Source organism: Vigna umbellata, chromosome 10 (genome assembly GCF_029865625.1).
Source record: "Vigna umbellata cultivar VRB3 chromosome 10, Vumbellata_1.0, whole genome shotgun sequence".
Taxonomy (NCBI): Eukaryota; Viridiplantae; Streptophyta; class Magnoliopsida; order Fabales; family Fabaceae; genus Vigna; species Vigna umbellata.
In genome coordinates, this window is record NC_142174.1 from 12,310,949 (window position 1) to 12,331,306 (window position 20,358).

Consider the following 20,358-nt stretch of genomic DNA (forward strand, 5'->3'; position numbering starts at 1 on the left):
TTTACACTCCTTTCACTGATGTATTGCGTCCGCCTCAATGGAAGTGGGGGTACCTGCGAAGATACTCTGATGCTAAAGTCAGATGTAAGTTATGGAACCTCAATTCTTAAGCAAGTGATCTTTTTCTCACAAGAAGGTCTTTTTAGTCTTAGAGCAAAACGTACATTTTTTCCTTAGCCTCTGTTGTATTTAACCTAAACGAAATGTAAAACAAACTGACGAGCGTTTGGTAGAGTCGACGAGCGTTTCTATAGTAGATAGAGCGACCGGTTTTGGATGCTAAACGTTCGGCGTAGATATCATACTATACAATTATATTATAAATAAAATTTAAACTTAATTCAATTTTATAAAATCAACCCAATAAATCTTATATATTATATTTTACAAATATGTTTGAATCAATTGAGATTCCAACATTATTTCTCAAAAGAGAACCTTCTCGATCTGAAATTAAGGAGGAGGAAAGAGTAGTGTTTTATATATTCCCATCAATGGATGAAACTAATCCCTAAAAGTTAATCATAGTTAATAACAGAGAGAAGAAGAGCAGTGTTGTATAAGTATAATTAATACACTTTTTAAATAATATAAACAGTTCATAGAATAGTTGAATGAATGATGCGGTCATACATAGAATGGATAGAAGAACTTCTAGAATGGTCATGGCTGATTTGGATGTCCTGTTGCTTTCTCCTATTATTTTTTTTTAACTTTGGCCTCCTCAGACCCCAATGATTCTAGTTTGACTTCATCCGTATCATGAAAAAGTCCGATGAAACGGTCTCATACTATTGCACAGTGTTTGTAAATGTTCTAAACCCTGTCATTTTTTGTTTATAATATTAACTTTAGAAGATCTTTGCTCAGTTTTCAACACTGTTTCCATTGTCTATATTGGGCTAGCCCAAATTGAATGTTCAGATCTAGTGTTCATAACCCGATTTTGTAAAATAAAATTAGAACATCAAGTTAATGCATGAAGACATTTCTAACTGACATGACTCAGTCTTCAGTTTCCGAAAGTGGAAAAAATTTGAAGTTATAAAAACACACGTTCTTTTTATGTTACCATCTAGAATAGTTAAACAAAAACATTACAATGAAAACAGGTCGTGCCGACAACAGGTGAAGTTTCATTCAACTTTTTCTATCCAGAATCTTATCCGATTATAAGTCCGCTTATAATTCAATTTTTCTATACATAATCCTATTCCATTATAAGTTGTTTGATTGATAGAATTAAAGTTAATCATTATATATTATATATTGGAGATATTATTTGTTTTTGAAATTATTTATTATAATTTTATATGTTTAAAATGTGTATGAAAAATGCATCTAAACTGTTTTAGATTTAGAAATATAATTTCAATTAAGATTTAAAGAGAATGACGAAAATATAATGATTGGTCATTTTCAATTTAAAACTTAAGATACTCACGATTTTATTATCATCCTATAATAAATATTAATATTTTTATTTTAAATTCGTCAAATAATATCATTAAAGTTAAATTATATATATATATATATAATTAGTGCCGTCAAAATGGATTGAAACCCGTGAGCCAATCCGGCTCACCACGGGTTTGAACCGGATTAGGTTGGTCCAATTATTACGGTTTCAATTTGATCGATCAAAGTAACATGTTATAAGAATCTGAGGAGAAGAGGGTAAAATAAAAGTTAATTAAGTGAGCTAACCCGTTTAACCCACCAACCCGTGGTGGGTCGGGTCGGGTTTGAATTTTTTTGGCTCGCTAATAAATGAGCCGGGTTGGGTTGACTCACTAAGTGGCCAACCCGTGGTGGGTCGGGTCGGGCCGGGCCGGATTACCCGTTTTGACAACTCTATATATAATATTATCTTAGTTTTGTTTATTATGATTTTAATTTTAAAAAATATATTGAAAGATAGAAAAAGTATTTAAACAAAGTTTTTCAACTTTTAAATAATGTATAATTATTAAACATGATAGGAAGATAATTAAATAACTGGGTATCCAAAAATTAAAAAGAAAGAAACCGAATTATAATTGCATTGTATTACATAATAATTATTGATTTGCAGAAATGGCATATTGGATGTGGTATGAAGGTTATTAATGTATTATAACTATTGATGTTATAATTTGAAAAGATGATTAATTTGACCGTTACATAGAAAAGTCATGTTTAGCATTGAATGAGTTGTATTATTATATGGTGGATAAGGTTTTGTTTTCTCCGTTATTATAGATAGTACAGTGCACTTTTATGTGGACAAGATTTTCAACTTGTTTGGTGAAAAGATTTCAATTAAGATGCCACCAAACTGGTTCCTTTTTCGAACAATTTTTGCAATACGTCTAGTTTTTCCACCCATGGAACCAAGCACATGATAAGAGTAAATTATTTTAATCATGGTGAATGCGTGAAACAATAATTACAAACATTTATATCAGTTTTTTAACATGTGATAAATAATATATAGAAAAAACATAGGCAATGTTTATATTGTTAAATTGAAATTTATTTATTATGTACACTAAATAATATCTTTGAAAGTTGAAGAAAAATTAATTACAATTTTTTTATTGTATAATATTGGTTTGAAAATTGATGCACTTAATGTCAGTATAAAGTGTTACAGGTAGATTTGACCATGTTTTCTAAAAATTAAATCATATTAATTAATTTGGTATTTATTTAATATATAAATATATAATAATTTATTTTTTAAATATACTTATTTTATAAGAACAGGAAAAACTTATTTCATATCCACGATGCTTTACATGAATTCAAATTCTAACTACTAACTAATTAATTAAAATTAAAAGAATATAGGGGGAATAAAATAATTATAAAAGAATGCTACAATAATTATTTTATAATATATATATATATATATATATAATATAAATGATATTATTAAAAAAATATTCATTACAATAATTTTGACGAAATTTTATTAGCAAAATTAAATTTATCGTTGATTTTATATAACAAAATTTAAAATTTTAATTAATAAAAAAATTGTTAATAAGTATCTATCAATAAATTAAAATTTTTATTATTAACAAAAAAAATTATCGATAAGATAAGAGATTCTACACTAAAATACATGATTGATGAATTATAATTTTTATTATTTATGATTTTTTTATTAATAAATTTGTTATAAAATAAGTGTTAAATTTTTTTGCTAAATATGATAATATATTTATAAATTAACTTAAGATGCGCGTGTGAAGAAAGAGGAAGAGAAGAAAAAAAAAGGTAAACAAGGAGAGGAGAAAGAATAATAATAATAATAATAATGAGATCAAGATGAAGAATAAAAGATGAATACAAAGAAAACTAGAATAAGAAAAAAGGAGAGAATAAAGAACAATCAAGTTGACGATATTTATAAATAAGTTTTTTCCGTTAATGGTAATTACAAACAAATTTGTGATTATAAATACTTATCACTCAAATTTTTATCTTTTGGTGAAATTTATTTATGGGTTAAATATGTTTTTTGTTTCTTAATTTGTGAAAATTGAAATTTATTCATTTTTGAAACTTTTGTCAAATTTAGTTCATAAGCTTTAAAAATATATGAATTTAGTTTTTTTCACCAACTTTTATTGTGTTTATTTGATGTTTCAAATATTTTTCATAGTAAAATTTAAGTTATTTATATTGTTTGATACATTTTTGTTTTAATTAAAATGACTAAATTCATGCATAAAGTTGAAAACTAAATTGGATTAAAAATTTTAAAAAATTTATTTAATATTAAAAAATAAAAAACATAATTAATCCATGAATATTTTATTGACAGAATTTTTACTATTGGTAAACTATCCATAATTTTTCTTTACTAATATATTCTTACGATAATGGACGAATTTTATCTATTAATAAATTTTTTTATTGAGATTAAGTAAACAACAAATATATATAAAAAAAATAGTGAAATATACTCCTTCAGAAATCATATGAAAAATATACACACATGAAATGATAAAGTGTTCTGAAACAAAATAAAATAAATAAATAATAATAATAATAAATAAATGTGAAATATACACTTTTATATAAGGTGTATATAAGTATTTGTGTAAATTTATATATTTATAAATAGTGGTTAATAATAATAATAATATGATGTGTTTAATAAAAGTAAACTCCATTATCATATTAAATAAGTAAACTTAAATCTAAATCATCATTAAAAATATTGTTAGATATTCGAATATAAAACTAAGTTGAATAATACATAAAAAAATTATTTGAAATTTTAAATTAAAAATAATACAATCCTTTTTATAAATTAGACTTATATATTATTATAACAGTATATCTTTCTAATAAATATTCTTGAAACTTTAATCAAAACTTACTTCAAATATAAATATTACCTTTCCTCATCTTTAATATCTCTAGGGATCTAGCACACCTCATTTAAACTCTGATAATTTATTTATTTATTTTTATTAACCGTGGACTTGTATTCTTTTACTAAAAGTAAATTTCCTCCGTATTCAAATTGGGTAAGAGAAAATGAAATATTAATTACATGATGAAATAATTGATGTCTTATACCTGATGAATTACTCAGATTGAAAATATATTGGTGTAAATGAATGATTAAGTCAACATAACTGTTATAAACCAACTACCGTTTGAAGGAGTTGTTGTGAATTGTTACATCCAAACGTTTGACCTACATAAGTGTTATAAACAACAATGTTTTTGTGCTTTTACTTTTACCTGTGCACGTGTGAAACAAGGATTTAAGCAACCATGAATAATTTCACACGTTTGGTATCATCCATAGCCACACCAATCATACTCTATAAACAAACCACTATATTCAAAATTCTAACTAAATCATCAAAGTGAAAACTCTAACTAGCCATAAAATTTTCACTCAAATTCAAGGGGTATTTTAGTCCACTTTTTCGTATCTGGCGAAAAAATATTAAAAAATATAATAGAAATGTGATTAATATTTACTAAGAAAAATATTTTTAAAATATAAATTTAACTTAAATTCAATGTATCACATTTCAAACTTGGGTATGGGAACCAGTCCATTTAAGACGAATTGCATTCCCATTATTTTATTTTAAAAAATTAAAAACATACACCTTTTTATAACATAAGAAAAAATTGTGTGTCATCTAATAAAGAACGATTGTGGCATTTTATTAAATTAAATACACTAGAAAAATAAAACGTATTCATTTTAATAGCAGGTTTAGTATCTGCTTTCATCAAAATAGATGGGCTTGCTCTTTCTATATATTAAATTTTTCCATATATAATAAGTTGTTTATTTTGTTTATATTTAAAATCATTATTAATAATATAAAATATGCTATGCGTAAAAATTAAAGTGAATAAATTACTCCTATATATAGGTTATTTCTTTAATGTTTTTGTATGTAGGGATTACTCGAGAGTTTACATAAGTCATTACATTCAATCAACTGAGAGTTGAGTTAAATCCTTGATTATTAATTTTTAAAATACACAATTTTTGAATGACATTTTATATTTACTTATTTTTAATTCAGATGAACACCCACCATCTTTCTATGGAGCATACGTGATTATTATACCATTAATTTAAAATAAAATAAAATAATGGATCATGTAATTTTTTAAATGTTTGTAGTTTCTTTAAGATAAATCATGGATATAAGATTATGTAATGTGTAAATTAATAATCTTTTACACTACCTGAAAAATACATGCATATCACTATTTTTTAAAATTTAAATAAAATAATTAAAAAAATTTAAAGATATATGTATATGTTATTTTAAGTGAGAAAATTAGACAAATATGTTTAATAAAGAAATCAAGTAATTATATTTAGAGACAAAATATATCATTATAAAAATATATATCTCATTTAATTAAAGATTACAATTTTCAAACAAAACGATGACATTAAAAGATGATTTAGAAAATAGTGTATTTTCCTTTTTCTATATAATTGAATAGATTGAATCATTGAAGAAGATAAATATTATGTATTCAAAAGTTGAATACATTGAATCATTGGAGAAGAAAAATGTTTAATATTTCGTCAATCATAGTTGGGTAAGGTAGGAAGAAGGACTAGAAAAATTTTATTTGTACAATTTACGGCGTGAATTTTCTATTTCTTCTTTTTTCTAAAATTTAATATTCTAAATTCAACTGTTAAAGAGTTTTTAGGGCCTCTCTCATGTTAAATTCCAAACTGGTTCACAGATTCCAGCCCAGCTAAATCTATATAAATAGTTCTTATATATATATATATATATATATATATATATATATATATATATATATATATATATATATATATATATATATATATATATATATATATATATATATATTCAATCTATAAATTGTGTATGATCTTATTTATTTATATTAAAGTTTATTAAAACTGAAAATTATGAATATAAAAGAATATTTTTATATTTTCAAAACTGTGTATTTAATCATTTTGTTTATAGTAATGAGATATTGAAGTTTAAAATTGTAAATATAATGAGTTATACTTTTTAATTATTTATCATTAAAAAATACACAGACTATTATAAATTAATGCGGCTAAATAAAAATATTAGAAAAAAACGAAAGATTGTGAGATACACGTGTTAGGAATGGGCACGTGGACACAAAACAGTTTATGTATTAACAAAGTAATGAGAATTTTCTAGTCAAAATCAAACTTTGCACATTGTTATGGTCATCGGTCAGCTTGAAAATTCAAAGGTTGGACACTCCGATTTTTAAATTTAAACCATTTGGTACACAGATTCTTTTTTTCATTCCAACAGAAAATAAATAGAAAAGTAGTAAATATATTTTATAGTTTAAGTTAATTATTCAGAAAATAAAGATTCAAATTCATATTGAGAATACCATATTTTTTATCAATTAATTAAATTTGTCTTTGAATGTGTGTGGCATTATCATTTTAATACTAAAAGTAATATAATTAGTAAAATAAAATTATTATTTGCAAAAAAAAAGTTGTTGAGAGAGGTCAGACAAAAATAAATTTTATTTTTATGTGACATGTTGGTTGTTTAGACAATAATATAACAGTTATACAACATTCTAAAGTCAAAGTTTTTTGTTTTCTTTTTTAATAATTATAATATTGTAAAATGTCATTTTCAATTTTGTACTATTGTATTTCTAACATTTTAAATTTTCATTCCCCATATTATTATGATTCATCGTATTGTCAACTTTTATATTAAATTTATAGTTTAAAATCTACTCACGATATCCAAAATAAACTTTAAAATATGCCTTTAAATACCACGCAAGTTTAAAAATATCTCTACATTTTTTTATACAAATTAATAACTTGGTTTAGATAAACTATTTGATTTGAAATTTTATATAATCTTGTTAGCTGTATCTTAAACTTAGTTAATAATTGCTAATATTTGTAATTATTAAATTAGTTTATTAGTTATGGGATCAAATGCACAACATCTATATATTTTAGATATATACACAACATGCAACTTTAAAATATTCTACAGAATGTTTGAATTCTAAATTTAATAGATAAATTATTTCACAAATACAGATAAAAAATTAAAATGATAAAATAGTTATCCGTTTAGTAATAATCTACGTGTAATTTACTTTTAATCAAAATATCAGTTAACAGTTACATTTAAAGAATAAATTAAAAATAATACATTGCAATATCATCCTTATATGTACACGATTTATACATAGAAATTTAATGAAAAAATTATGAAATGACACTTTTAAAGAATAGTTAGGTCTTCTGCCTACAAAATTTATTACATTTTTTCTCCAACTTAACATATGGATCACCTTTAATTAAAAAAAACATTACATGGCACATTTTAGAGATGAATGTGGTCTTTTACAAAATTTATTACATTGTTCTCGATGCATATATTAACAAGAACAAACATTTATTTTTCAAATATTTGATAGAGAGAAAGTAAAAATCAATTTGTAAGAAAATAAAGAATAAGATGCAGATAAGACATGATTAAAATTTAAATTACGTTGTTTAAAAAACAAAGGAAAAATTGTGAAATTGTTTTAATCAGAAAGAAAAATTAAATTATTAATAAAAGTTCTATTGTGTCCTGATATCGTCGTTTAGTTTCATCTGTTTAGATATTTCAACCAATGGTTAGACATTTGAGAATGTTGAATTGTATTGTCATACAATAAATTATATTCTTAATTATAAAAGATTGTGTTGTCATGTGAAAAGTTTATAACTAAAAGTGGTGAATTGAAACTTAATAAGGAAACACATGCTTATAATATTCACGATATCCTTTTATTGCCAGTTAAATTTAAAAAAAAAAAACTATTTTAGCTCCAATATAAAATCAATTTGAGGCCTCAACTGAATTTTAATGGAGTCCACCATGAACATCACTTAGTAAAAATTATGTTTATTTTTTAGTATAAAATATTAATTCATAGATATCATTATGAATCAATAAATATGTAAAATACATATGAATCTTTGTATTAATTTAAATTACCCATTCAATCGAATCCGTAAACTTTATATATTACATCAGTTATTTTATTAAGTATTCTTATAGTGGCGTGGTAGTTGTAGCAGCCACTAATCGAACATATGAACTAAGGAATAAAATTTCAAGATGATTTATGACTGACCGAGACGTATTTTAAACAGAGTAATTATTTATTTAATTACAAGATTAAAATATAAAAACACCCGACAACAAAATAAAAATTGTTTTGATAAAATTTTCGTCTAGTATTTTTTAAAAATGAAAATTTAAAATGAATTAAGCTTATCTCATAAGGTAAATTTATTTTATTTATAAGTTAAAACAAGCTTTTTAAGAAGTTAAACAATAAGAGTTTACAAAAATTAGAATGTAGAAACCAATCAGTTTAAATATATTTTTTCTCTCCAATCTTTTCAATGGTAAAAATTTCAAAATAAACAATTCATCAATACAATAATTCTAATTATGTTATCTAAACTTTATGGAAACAAAAAATTCTCTAATCCTAGACCTAATTAATTATCACAATATACCAATAGTTTTTCTGAGGAGTTGAATTAAGGAGCAGCAATATACCTTGTTTTTCTTCCATCGTTTGAGATTTGAGGAGTACAAATCCTGAAAAGGTTATAGACTCGAGACAATACTCCAGTGTGAATGTTGACATGGGATAAAATTAAAAGGAATTCATGAACTTAAGTAAAATTTAATACGGTAAAGATTAGTTTAATCTAATCCAAAGGCCATTATCTAATTAATGTAGAAAATAGAGTGGTAGCATCTTTTGATAAAGGGGATGGAAATGATGAAATGTGAAAAAGTGAGGGTTTGTGAATTGATGTTGTGTGATGAGCACCAGCTTCCTGGAAGCAACACTGATAAAAAAAAAGTGAAGTTACAGTGAGATGGAAAATTAAAGGAGGGTGGGGTCGTCTTTGGCAAGTAGACTAATTAATGGGGGGTTATTGACATTGCAAGAAACTTATATCCACCAATAACATCCTTTGCAATTTCAAACCTCACCAAACATGTCCATATCCACTGCATCATTTCCTCTTAGTCCACTTCCACTTTCCTTCTTTTCTGCTTCTACTTTTTCTCTTCCAAAATTACAACTTTTGCTTTTCATTTTCCTCTCTCAGTACAAACAAAATTAGGGTTTTCAATAATTTACACAAATTGTTATAAACATAAAGCTAAAAATATATTGTACAAGAGATTTAATTAATGCAGAAATGATAAGTTTGTGCGTGATTTTAGTGGCAGAAAGACGACAAAAACAGCAGAAACAGACAAGAAACAAGTTGTGTGGGCGTGCAAGTCGAATGACATCATGAGAAAATATTTTATTACGAAATATGGGGAATAATGCACGTGATAAATCTCAAGCAACTTGCACCTGAACCTTGCGATTCATACATGCGAACCTTCGGAGAAGCCAAGGGTGACAGCATTCGTAAATCTCAAAGAATTTAACTTAAACCCGAAACCGTACACCAATTGAAAATTAAAATATTTCTAAACGCCATTGATATTAAGCTGAAGTTTATCATCCAAGTTCATGTACCTTCCCTCTTATAAAGACCCTCATCTACTTTCTCTTTCAACTTCCAATATTCAATTCACAACCTAATACCATCCCTCAACAACACAATCCACGATCCTTCTCTCAACACAACACAAACGATAAAAAAACACAGATTGCCTGAGACACAGAAACAAAGACATTTCGGTTACAAAAATGTACGAAGAAACTACCTACGAGTCTGATTTGGCTCTTTTGGATTCCATTCGCCGCCACTTACTCGGGGACTCCGAGGATCTCAAATTCGGACCCCCGATTGTTAACTCGGGCAACACTTCCCTTTACTCTCGGAGCTCCAGTTTCGGTAGGTTGTACCCGTGTTTGAGTAACGACTGGGGAGAACTTCCTCTCAAGGAAGATGATTCGGAGGACATGGTGCTCTACGGTGTTCTTCGCGATGCCGTCAACGTAGGGTGGGTCCCTTCTCTCAACGCGGACTCACCGGACAGTTTTTCTTCGGGTTTCATCCCGGAAGTAACCGTGAAACCCGAACCGGATGTATTTCCGGCACCGGAACCTGTTTTCACTCCCCCGGTGGTTCACAAGGATGCACCGGCAGTTGTTCCGGCGAAGGGGAAGCACTACCGCGGCGTGAGGCAGCGGCCATGGGGAAAATTCGCGGCGGAGATCCGCGACCCGGCTAAAAACGGGGCTCGGGTTTGGCTCGGAACGTTTGAGACGGCTGAGGACGCCGCGCTGGCTTACGACCGAGCAGCGTACAGAATGCGCGGGTCTCGGGCTTTGTTGAATTTCCCGCTTCGGATTAATTCGGGTGAGCCCGAACCGGTTCGGATAACGTCGAAGCGAGCGTCGCCGGAGCCTTCGTCTTCGTCGGAGAGTGGATCGTCGGCTAAGAGGCGGAAGAAAGTGGTGGGGTCGACTGTGACGGCTCCAAGTGGATTGAGAACAGGGCAAGTGGGAAGTCAAGTGGCTCAGTGCACACGTGCGGAACAGTTGTTGGTTAACTAATGCGTTATGGTGACGTGGATTTCAGTGCTCTTTTTGTAAATTCCGGTTTGTAGTTATCCGATTCTGAGAAGATGCGTGTGGCAGTGGCAGAAGCTCTTATTAAAAAAAATTAAAACAATAACCCAAAAAGGAAAGGAAAGTGGCACAGTGCAAAACATTGGAAGCCATAAAAGCTAAACCAGAAAAAATAAAAAATAAAAAATAAAAAATAAAAAATAAAAAAACAGAGCTGGAAAAAGAAATTAGTGGTGGAGGTTTTGTTGGGTTTGTGAATACAGTCCCAATATTTGTTATTTTTTGGTTCAATATTTATAAAATTTGTGAATTGGGTTGCATCTTACTTTATTCCTCCACATTCTGTCCCAAATAAATCAATTATAAAGGCTTTTAGACAATCCAAAGCAATGAAACAACAGTGATGTAGTTCTTAGATTTTGTACATACGAAACAAACATGTCAAGCATACTGGTTTAAACGCTTGAAAATAAATAAATAAGAACAATATGACATTTATCAACCCTTTTTATATTATAATAATTTTATTCATTTTTAAACTCGTGTGTTTTGCTTCTCAAAATTAACGTTTCTGTTGAATCATATAATTTTTAATGTGAAGTATTTGATTTAATTTTTTATCGAGCCAATTAGCATGCGTCAACTGTTCATGTCCACATCCAATGTAATATATACTGTGCACTTTTATAACTGAATATTATATGCGCCAAATGGATAAGTTTTAGAAATCAACTTATAAATTAGATGAGATTTTTTTTCAGAATATCCATCCGTAACTATTTGTTCACATGACATAAATCATACAAATATGCTGACAACAACTAAAAATATTAATTAATTATTCACGTGATTTAGCGCGATCCTTAATTTCACCAGCGATATAATTTCTAATTCTAGTTTTTCTTAGGGAATTCGGTTGGCACCTGATTCAATTTATTTAACGACTTGTAAGTTTAACCTACTTTAAATTTAGATTTAATTAATTATGTAGTTTTTATGTTTAGTCTATAAAATACTTTAGTTTTTATATTTTTTAATTTAATTAAGTTTAATATATGTTAAATAGAGTTAATATGGTTTAATGCTATTTAGAAGGTGAGATGTCAAAACTTGAAAGGTTAGAAGTAACTGCAGAGTTTAATGAGGATTGGAAGGGGCAATTTTTATAGGCACCCCCTATTTTGATAAGTACGTACACCTCTTTATTTCTTTCCACTCTAATATAATACGACTCTTTACTTACTCAACCACCAAAACTCAACTCTATAACTTTACAGTATTTACAACTTTCCTTTTTAAGTCAATTTCCATCATTAATTACCCTATTTAATATTATATACATAAGTTAAATTATATTTACAGAAAAAACTTTAATCCTTATCCTTTTATGATATTGGAATATTCTCTCATTGTGGAGAATTTATAGCTGCTTATGTCATTCATTGCATGAAAATGGAGGACATTGGAGTTTCTAAGCACGGTGGTCTCTTTCAGAAGATGAAGAAATCAATTGTAATTATTTATTAAAATTAATGATTTATAAATAAATAAATCTATAATTTGTCATATATATGTAAGTTGCCCTCGACACTAACGTGATTTTTGAGACATGCAAGCGGGTTGTCTCAAAGTTGTAGCCATAAAAAACCCTATATTTTAATAAATATGATAATTGCAAAGATATAGTATAACAAATTATGAACAACATAAATCATTTTTAAGTGTCAGATTCTTTTAACAGAAAATTATTCTTTTACATGTCATTATTTTCAATTAGGAGACAATATAATCGTTCTTTAATTAAGTTAGTACAATAAATAGTTATAATAATTTATAGTATTATAAAGATGATTTACTTTTTTGTGGTCATATTTTTTGTGTCTATCATTTAAATCCGGCTCATGCGAGTTGAATCTGTGGTGGACCGAGTTGGCCCATCAACCCACCTACCTAATTTTATTTTACTAAAATTTAATTTTAGTTTTATAAAAAAATATTTATTGTTTTGTTTTTGCTTGAAAAAATTATTTAAGTTTTTTATTTTCAAAATTACTTAAACACCCATCTTGGAAGTGAAATTTGTTTAGATTTAAATTATAGAAAGTTTGTAATTTTTTTATTTAAAAAAATTGTAATTAAGTGAGACAGTGAGCCAACTCGTTTACCCACCAACCCATGGTGGGTCGGGATTCGAATTTTTCGGACTCGCTAATAAATGAGTCGAATTGGGTTGCCTCACTAAGTGATCAACCAACCCGTAGTGGGCCGGGTCAGATCGGGTTAGATGACCCGTTTTGCAGTTCTAATAAAAAGTGAATGCACGTATTTCATTAATAATATATTAAGAAAATATAATTACACGTGGAATAAATATAATAAATAACTCATTTAAAATTGTACTAAAAATAAAATAAATAAACACGGTATCTAATTCTGATGAATATAATAGGAAAAATGTTTTTTAACAATTTTTTTGACAATTTTTTTATAATCGTTTATATAGTAGTCCATGATTGGTCCATTTCAAATATATGAACCAATAAAATAGTAACACATAATTTATTGTCAAAAAATTGTTAAAAAATATTGTTAATGGTTCATATAATAATAAGTAGTAAGCCGAGAATAGGAAGTTATACGGTTATATGTTTGTACAAAGTTTATAATAAAAAACATCAACAGAAACTACACATTCAAAAACCATAATAGATAATTCCTTCTTTTTATTTTAAAAAAAAATCCAACATCATAAAACTAGGGCAAATAAAATTAAAGATTTATGGATAAACTTCGAGTTGTATTTTCAAATTTTAAATAAAGCGTAATGTATTACGAAAATGTATATATATATATATATATATATATATATATATATATATATATATATATATATATATATATATAAATATTCAAGTTGTATATTTTACATGTGAAAGAAAAATAAACATTCTTAACAGAAAATTGATGGGATGAAGTAAATTACAAAAATATTCTTTCAATTATTTATTAGTGATCAAATCTCATCAAATAAAAGTTATTATATTTTCGAGAGTTTAACAAATATATTGATAGTTTGTTTTTGAGATTTTTTATAAAAATATTGATAATATTATATATTATATAAATTTAATGATGTTAGGATTATAATTGGATTTCATTATCATCTTCTTCTGTTATATCACTATTTTACTTATACACAAAATAAGTCTACTTTACAACAATACGTAGAAAATAAACTCTAATAATTTTATATAAGACTACACATTAAAATTGAACTTAATTTGAAAATATTATTTTATTTTCAAAATTATATTATTAAGTAAAATTTCTCACTGCTTGGTAGCTATAACACAGGATATAAAATTACGAAAGTCAACAAAAACAAAGAATTTCTCTCTCGCTTGGTAGAATTTTTCTCTTTTCGTACCTACCAAGAAAATCACTTTCGGACAGGTATATTTAATTTGACTTCTTTTGATTTTCTTTCCGTTTTATTATAAGATATAATCAATCTTACTTAGATTTTGACAATTCGAATCAAATATTGTATATGTTTTCACAACTAAAAAAGGTGAACAGAATTAGTCAGATAAATACGTAAATAATTTTTCTATCTATAACTATTACTCCTAATGAAAAAGAAGAAAATAAGAGAATAAAATTAATAACGATGCTTAGTGTGTTGCAATGTGATTTATATTTTTGCGAAAACAATACTTTTAAGTAAAAGAAAAAAGGAAGAACATAGATCTTTCAATCTAGAAAATAAGAAATAGTATGTAATAATTTGGGCACAGACAAGTGATGTGTAATAATTATTTTTTGTCAATACCATTTAATTATAATTGTGTTAATTTCTTTTTATTATTATATTATTGTGAAATCCATTATTATACTTTTAAAGTTTTAATATTATATTATTTTATATAAACTTTTTAATAGCATGGAATTTTAACTTTAAAGGAAGAATAAGTAGACCAATAATGTAATAGATATTGAATTTTTTAATATTGTATTTCACTTAAAGTATTAGACATAATTTTATATTTTTATTTGATAATATGTGTCTTGTAAGTAAAGTTTGTTTGGAGAAGTATCTATTTAAATTTTTATGAAGTTAGTACTATTATATGTTTAATCCAATTCACTATTTGTTAATACAAAAATGATTGCTCTATTTCTATTGAGAAATAGTTATACATTAATATATTTTTTTTTTCAAAATTTATACCATAATAAGTTTAATTAGACCACGAAGGGAGAAAAGCAGAACTGATACATAGAATTAAAAATGAAAACAAAAATCTTTAAATATCAGTTATTGTCTTCCATAATAAATTTATTAAAAATTATCATTAAAAACTTTTAGTAATTTATATCTAGAAAAAAGTTATACAAAATTATATAATTTTTTAAAATTATATGTTTTGTAATTTAATAGTGTAATATATGATGTTAACATTTGAAACAGTAAAATAATGTTAAGTCACGCGATGACTTTGGAGGTCATGAGTGATACTTATTAAAGTTAAAACTTTGACAGTCTCGCATACCATATGCTTGTAAAACTGAAGTTGTTAACAATTTTGAAGCTGAGTAACAGTAGATGATATATATTTATATTTATTTTACATATATTATAAAGTTAACATAATAATAAAAAAATTGCATTTTTATAAGAGAAAAAATAATATAAAATAAGGAAAAATAATGTCCAATGTAAAAAAAATTATGTGGGTGAAAGTATTAAGAAGTGATTATATTCTCTTCCAATCTTATAGTTTTTTTTTTTTTTTTATAAAACTTGTTTATGAATAAAGCATTATTTTAATTAAAATTTTACTAATATAAATTTCTTAAAATTAAGGAGGTTATTTATATAAGAAATAGTATTCAATTTCAAAGAAATCGTGTTTATACAATCTATATAAAAGTAATGTTTTTATTTATAAAAAAACAACTCTTTTTATTAAAAGTACTTTTTATCTTCTTTATTGCAACCGAATACGACTTATGTAAAAATATTTACTATACAAATTCTTATAAAACATTCTTATTAAATCTTATTTTATTTTAAATACGCATTAGTTGTCTTATATCCTTTTAAAATATATCTCGCTTATATTGAATGCTTTTTCTCAAAGTTATACAAGAATTCAGTTTTAAAACCTATTAGGTGAAACTTTTCTTCTACGATATACATATTAAATTTGAATTATTTTCTAAGACTTTTCCTTATGAGTTTTTAATTTTCAATGCGTTGTATGTATCAAATTTAAAAATTCAAAATGTATACGCAATGCAAGGTTAGGAGGAGAAGTTAAACAATTTCAAAGGTAAAACAACTCAAATTTGCTTATTACATTCTACACCAGACAAACTAATTCTTCTTTAAGATTCCCACACGTTATGTTTATTAAGCGTTTAAATTCAACTTTATATTTAAGTAAGTGTTTATCAATCTTAATCAAACAAAACATCAAGTTACGAAAAATCAACCACCAACAAACATAGTCAAGAAACAAACAGTACATATGTTAAATTTATGACGACGACGGATTTCGTATATTGTCAGTAATAATGAAAATTGTGATTTCCTAACAGGTTTTCAAAGGTAGAATATAGGCAACTTTACCATGTTTAGTAGATAAGAGAAGTAAAACCAAAAACAAGTTGACAGAGTAAAACTATACCAGAGATACAATGAAAAGTAGTGATATTTGGTTAGAAAAATACTAACAAAGATACACAAAAAATGCATGAAAAAATAGTACTATCAACTACGCATGAGAGATGGTGGGTTAGGAACTTCAACCAAGCCTTCGAGCATTTGCACGACAATCCCCATTGTTGGTCTCATCTGAGGTTGCTCATGAATGCACCATATTGCAATTTTCACCCATTTTTGCAGCCTCACATAGTCAGATAAGGCCTCTTCATCATTCTCCACAAGAACATCTATTCTTCCTTCCACAAAGCAATCACAAGCCCAATCTGTCAGCACTGCCTTCTCTTCTTCCCCAGGCTCCATCATCAACACACTTCTTCTGCTGCAAATTATTTCCAACAGCATTACACCAAAGCTGTAAACATCCACTTTAACCGTCACCGCAACATTCTTAAACCATTCAGGAGCCACGTATCCTCGTGTTCCTCGGATCATTGTGATCGTTCTACTTTGCTCAGACAGCAACAACTTGGCCAACCCAAAGTCTGATATCTTTGGATTGAAATACTCGTCTATCAGTATATTTTGAGGTTTTATATCACAATGAATAATGGGAGTCTCACACTCTTCGTGCAAGTATACCAATCCTCTCGCAATCCCCAAAGCAAATCCAACTCTTACATTCCATCTGGGTTTGGATTTCCCAAACAGGATGTCTGCAAGACTGCCGTTGCTCATGAACTCGTACACCAGTATTCTATTGATTCCCTCGTCACAAAATCCGATTAACCTGACCAGATTTTTGTGGCAGGTTCTACCGATGGAACTCAATTCAGTCCTAAATTCTTTCTCTCGTTCGTCTACCAATCTGTCCAATCTCTTCACAGCAATCACATGAGAAGAACCTGCTTCTAGTTGTCCTTTGTAAACAATGCCATAAGAACCTCTGCCTATTTCCTCCTGAAAATTCTCTGTGGCCTTTTTCAAATTTTCATAAGTAAACGAATGCAAATTCGTTTCCAAAGGACTAGGGGCGGCTTTGGAAACCCTATTCACTTTCTGCTTCTTGAGAATAAACAAAGCAACTGTAGCAAAGAGAATACTGTTAAGGACTAGAGAACCAATTAGCGGCCCCAAAAGAAACAGCTTAGAATCATGTTCTATCTTTGAATCCGGGGGAGGAGAAGGTTCCCCGTTTGCACCTGTATAAAAGTCGCGAACAACTCTTGTTTTGATATAGACAACATGTTGATCTGTGACGGGTAGTTTTCTACCGTTACCAAGGGGAAATCTCTTCATCCAACAAGTATCGCCCCCTGAAACGGCCATAGCACACCTGCAATCCTGCAGGCAAAACTGCTGGCATTCCTGCTTAGAGTAAGGTTGTATCCTTTCATAATCCCCCTGAGGAAAATTAAAATCTTGAGATGCATGCATTTCATATAGTTCTTCTGGCGGTGTTTGAACATCAGCTCCACAAGCAAGGGTGAAATTGGGTTGGCATCCACCAAATTGATTACTCGGATCCAACAGCGAATACCCATAAGGGCATTTGCAGGTAGGCCTCTGATTTTCCATGGAGCAGTAGCTATTATAGCCACAGGAACCGCTACCATACTGATAAGCTATTGCATTGCAAACGTTGTCAGGAACATACCTCATGATTCTCCACCCTGACTGAGCAGTGTTGTTCCGTGGATGATAATACTGGGTGAAAACTCCAGTAAAGTCGAGCGTTGCTCTGTAGTAATTCACCTCAGGATCGAGATCCGAGATATTCCATTGGGAACCTTGAGGTTGGATTATAGTACCATTTGTGGTGTTTACGTAGATATTCCCCGACTCATTGAACAGTAACGTTGAAGCAGCACCAGAGGCATCCAACACATAGTAAGAGTCGTAAAGCAGTGGAGAAGGCCATGCAAGAGGACTCAGTAAGACATTACCCTCTTTAAAATAAAGTTGGAACCTTCCAGTCGTGTAATTAGTGTCTGTTAATCGAGATGTAAGCGTGCCTTCAGGTTGGAGAGATTGGGTAGGCAACAACGTGTCGGTGGGGTGCTCAAAACTTTGCCACACCTTTTCAGAGTTCCCAGTCAGTAGAACAAAGTTGCCAGTATCAAGCATAGAACCTACGGAGACAACACTTGCCAGGTTTGATGCCCATATGGAATCTCCTTCGGGACCCGACAGTGTTAGCCCCGCCGAAGTAATCCGAACCTGTGATCCCGCTGGTGCTGTTGCAAGTTTGTTGTCTGCTTTTAAACACCAAACAACGGTCTTGTCGGGTATCATGTCGTACCATATGGCAACCATGAACAGCTTTGTATTCGGATCCGTGTTATTATTCAATGCACGAAACCCAAATGCAAAATGACCAGAAGGTGAACGCCACACTCCATTGTTGTCGGTGGAAAGTGTGGAACCGATATTAACTTCTGCAAAAGCTAATAAAAGAAGATGAAATTGAAGACAGATAAGTGTTGGTATAAGGAGGGTTAAGGAAGCCATTGTTTGAATTACCACAAAGATAGAACAATAGAGATGTTAATGAGTAGTTATTTTGTCGATGACTTATAAAAGCCATCTGCTTGACAAAGTCTTCGTTCTGGAAAACACATGGAAGATGAGGGTAAGGTGGCCAGAGTCCTAAAAACTGTACAAGAGTTCCATTAATTTCAATAACCCTTTTATCATTCTAAATTCTTATAATACAATTCTAATGTTTTCACACGTGCTTGAAATGTTATGAAATCATATGACTTTTTGGAATTTTTATTTTATTTTAATCTTATGATCCGTATCCTAATTATAAAACTTAGGAACTTTTGTGGATTTGTTTCCATTCTTGATGTTTTTGTTTTAGAAAATATATTGGTTCTTATCTATTTTATTTTATTTAATTATTATTATTTTTAATATTTAATAAAGATTTAATTTTCATTAATTTGGTTTTTTGCGTAACCACATTTAGATGGATAATGTAAGATTAATCGTATAATGGTAGATTAACCGTGTGTCAGTGATTTTTAAATTTTTTATTAATTTAAAAAAACTTGTTTACTTGTTAAGTCAACGTCATGTATCAAGTTAGTGTTGGGGTCACGATCAATATCTTATATTTAATGTAGTCTTAATTTTTGATAATCTTGTTTAATTTAATTACAATTTTTATTAATTTTATTCAATTAGTCTCAATTATCTATCTTTCTAAATTGAGACTAAATTTATTTTTTATTTAATATTTCTTTCATTATTTTTAAACCAACCTTAACACTAGTGAAAAAAAAAAAGGTTTTGACGTCTTTGTTTTTTGGTTTTTAACGTCTAAAAAAATACCGACGTTATATCAGAAGACGTTAAATTGACGTCAGATTTAAAAAATGATGTTAATTGACTTTGACAATAGAGAATATCTAACGTCTAACATAGAGCAAAATGATGTCAGATATTGCTTTAGTCCGACGTCAATTAACATCAATTAATGTCGAATTTTGTCATTATACGACGTTAATAAACTTTTTTTGTTTTTTTTTAATTAATTGTAATACATTTTATAATTCCATGATACTTGAAAAACAGAA

General features: G+C 28.1%; 2 protein-coding genes across 2 annotated transcripts; one reads left to right on the plus strand and one right to left on the minus strand.

The window, feature by feature from the left end:
• Positions 1 to 10,054: 10,054 nt before the first annotated feature.
• On the plus strand, positions 10,055 to 11,431 carry LOC124838740 (ethylene-responsive transcription factor 2-like). Its single transcript, XM_047314421.2, has one exon. It carries the CDS (start codon positions 10,279 to 10,281, stop codon positions 11,089 to 11,091), a length of 813 nt encoding a protein of 270 aa, XP_047170377.2. The 5' UTR covers positions 10,055 to 10,278; the 3' UTR covers positions 11,092 to 11,431.
• Positions 11,432 to 16,728: 5,297 nt separating this feature from the next.
• On the minus strand, positions 16,729 to 19,406 carry LOC124838741 (G-type lectin S-receptor-like serine/threonine-protein kinase LECRK3). The gene has a single exon (XM_047314422.2). The coding sequence runs from the start codon at positions 19,283 to 19,285 to the stop codon at positions 16,883 to 16,885; it is 2,403 nt and encodes an 800-aa protein (XP_047170378.1). The 5' UTR covers positions 19,286 to 19,406; the 3' UTR covers positions 16,729 to 16,882.
• Between the last annotated feature and the right edge of the window lie 952 nt (positions 19,407 to 20,358).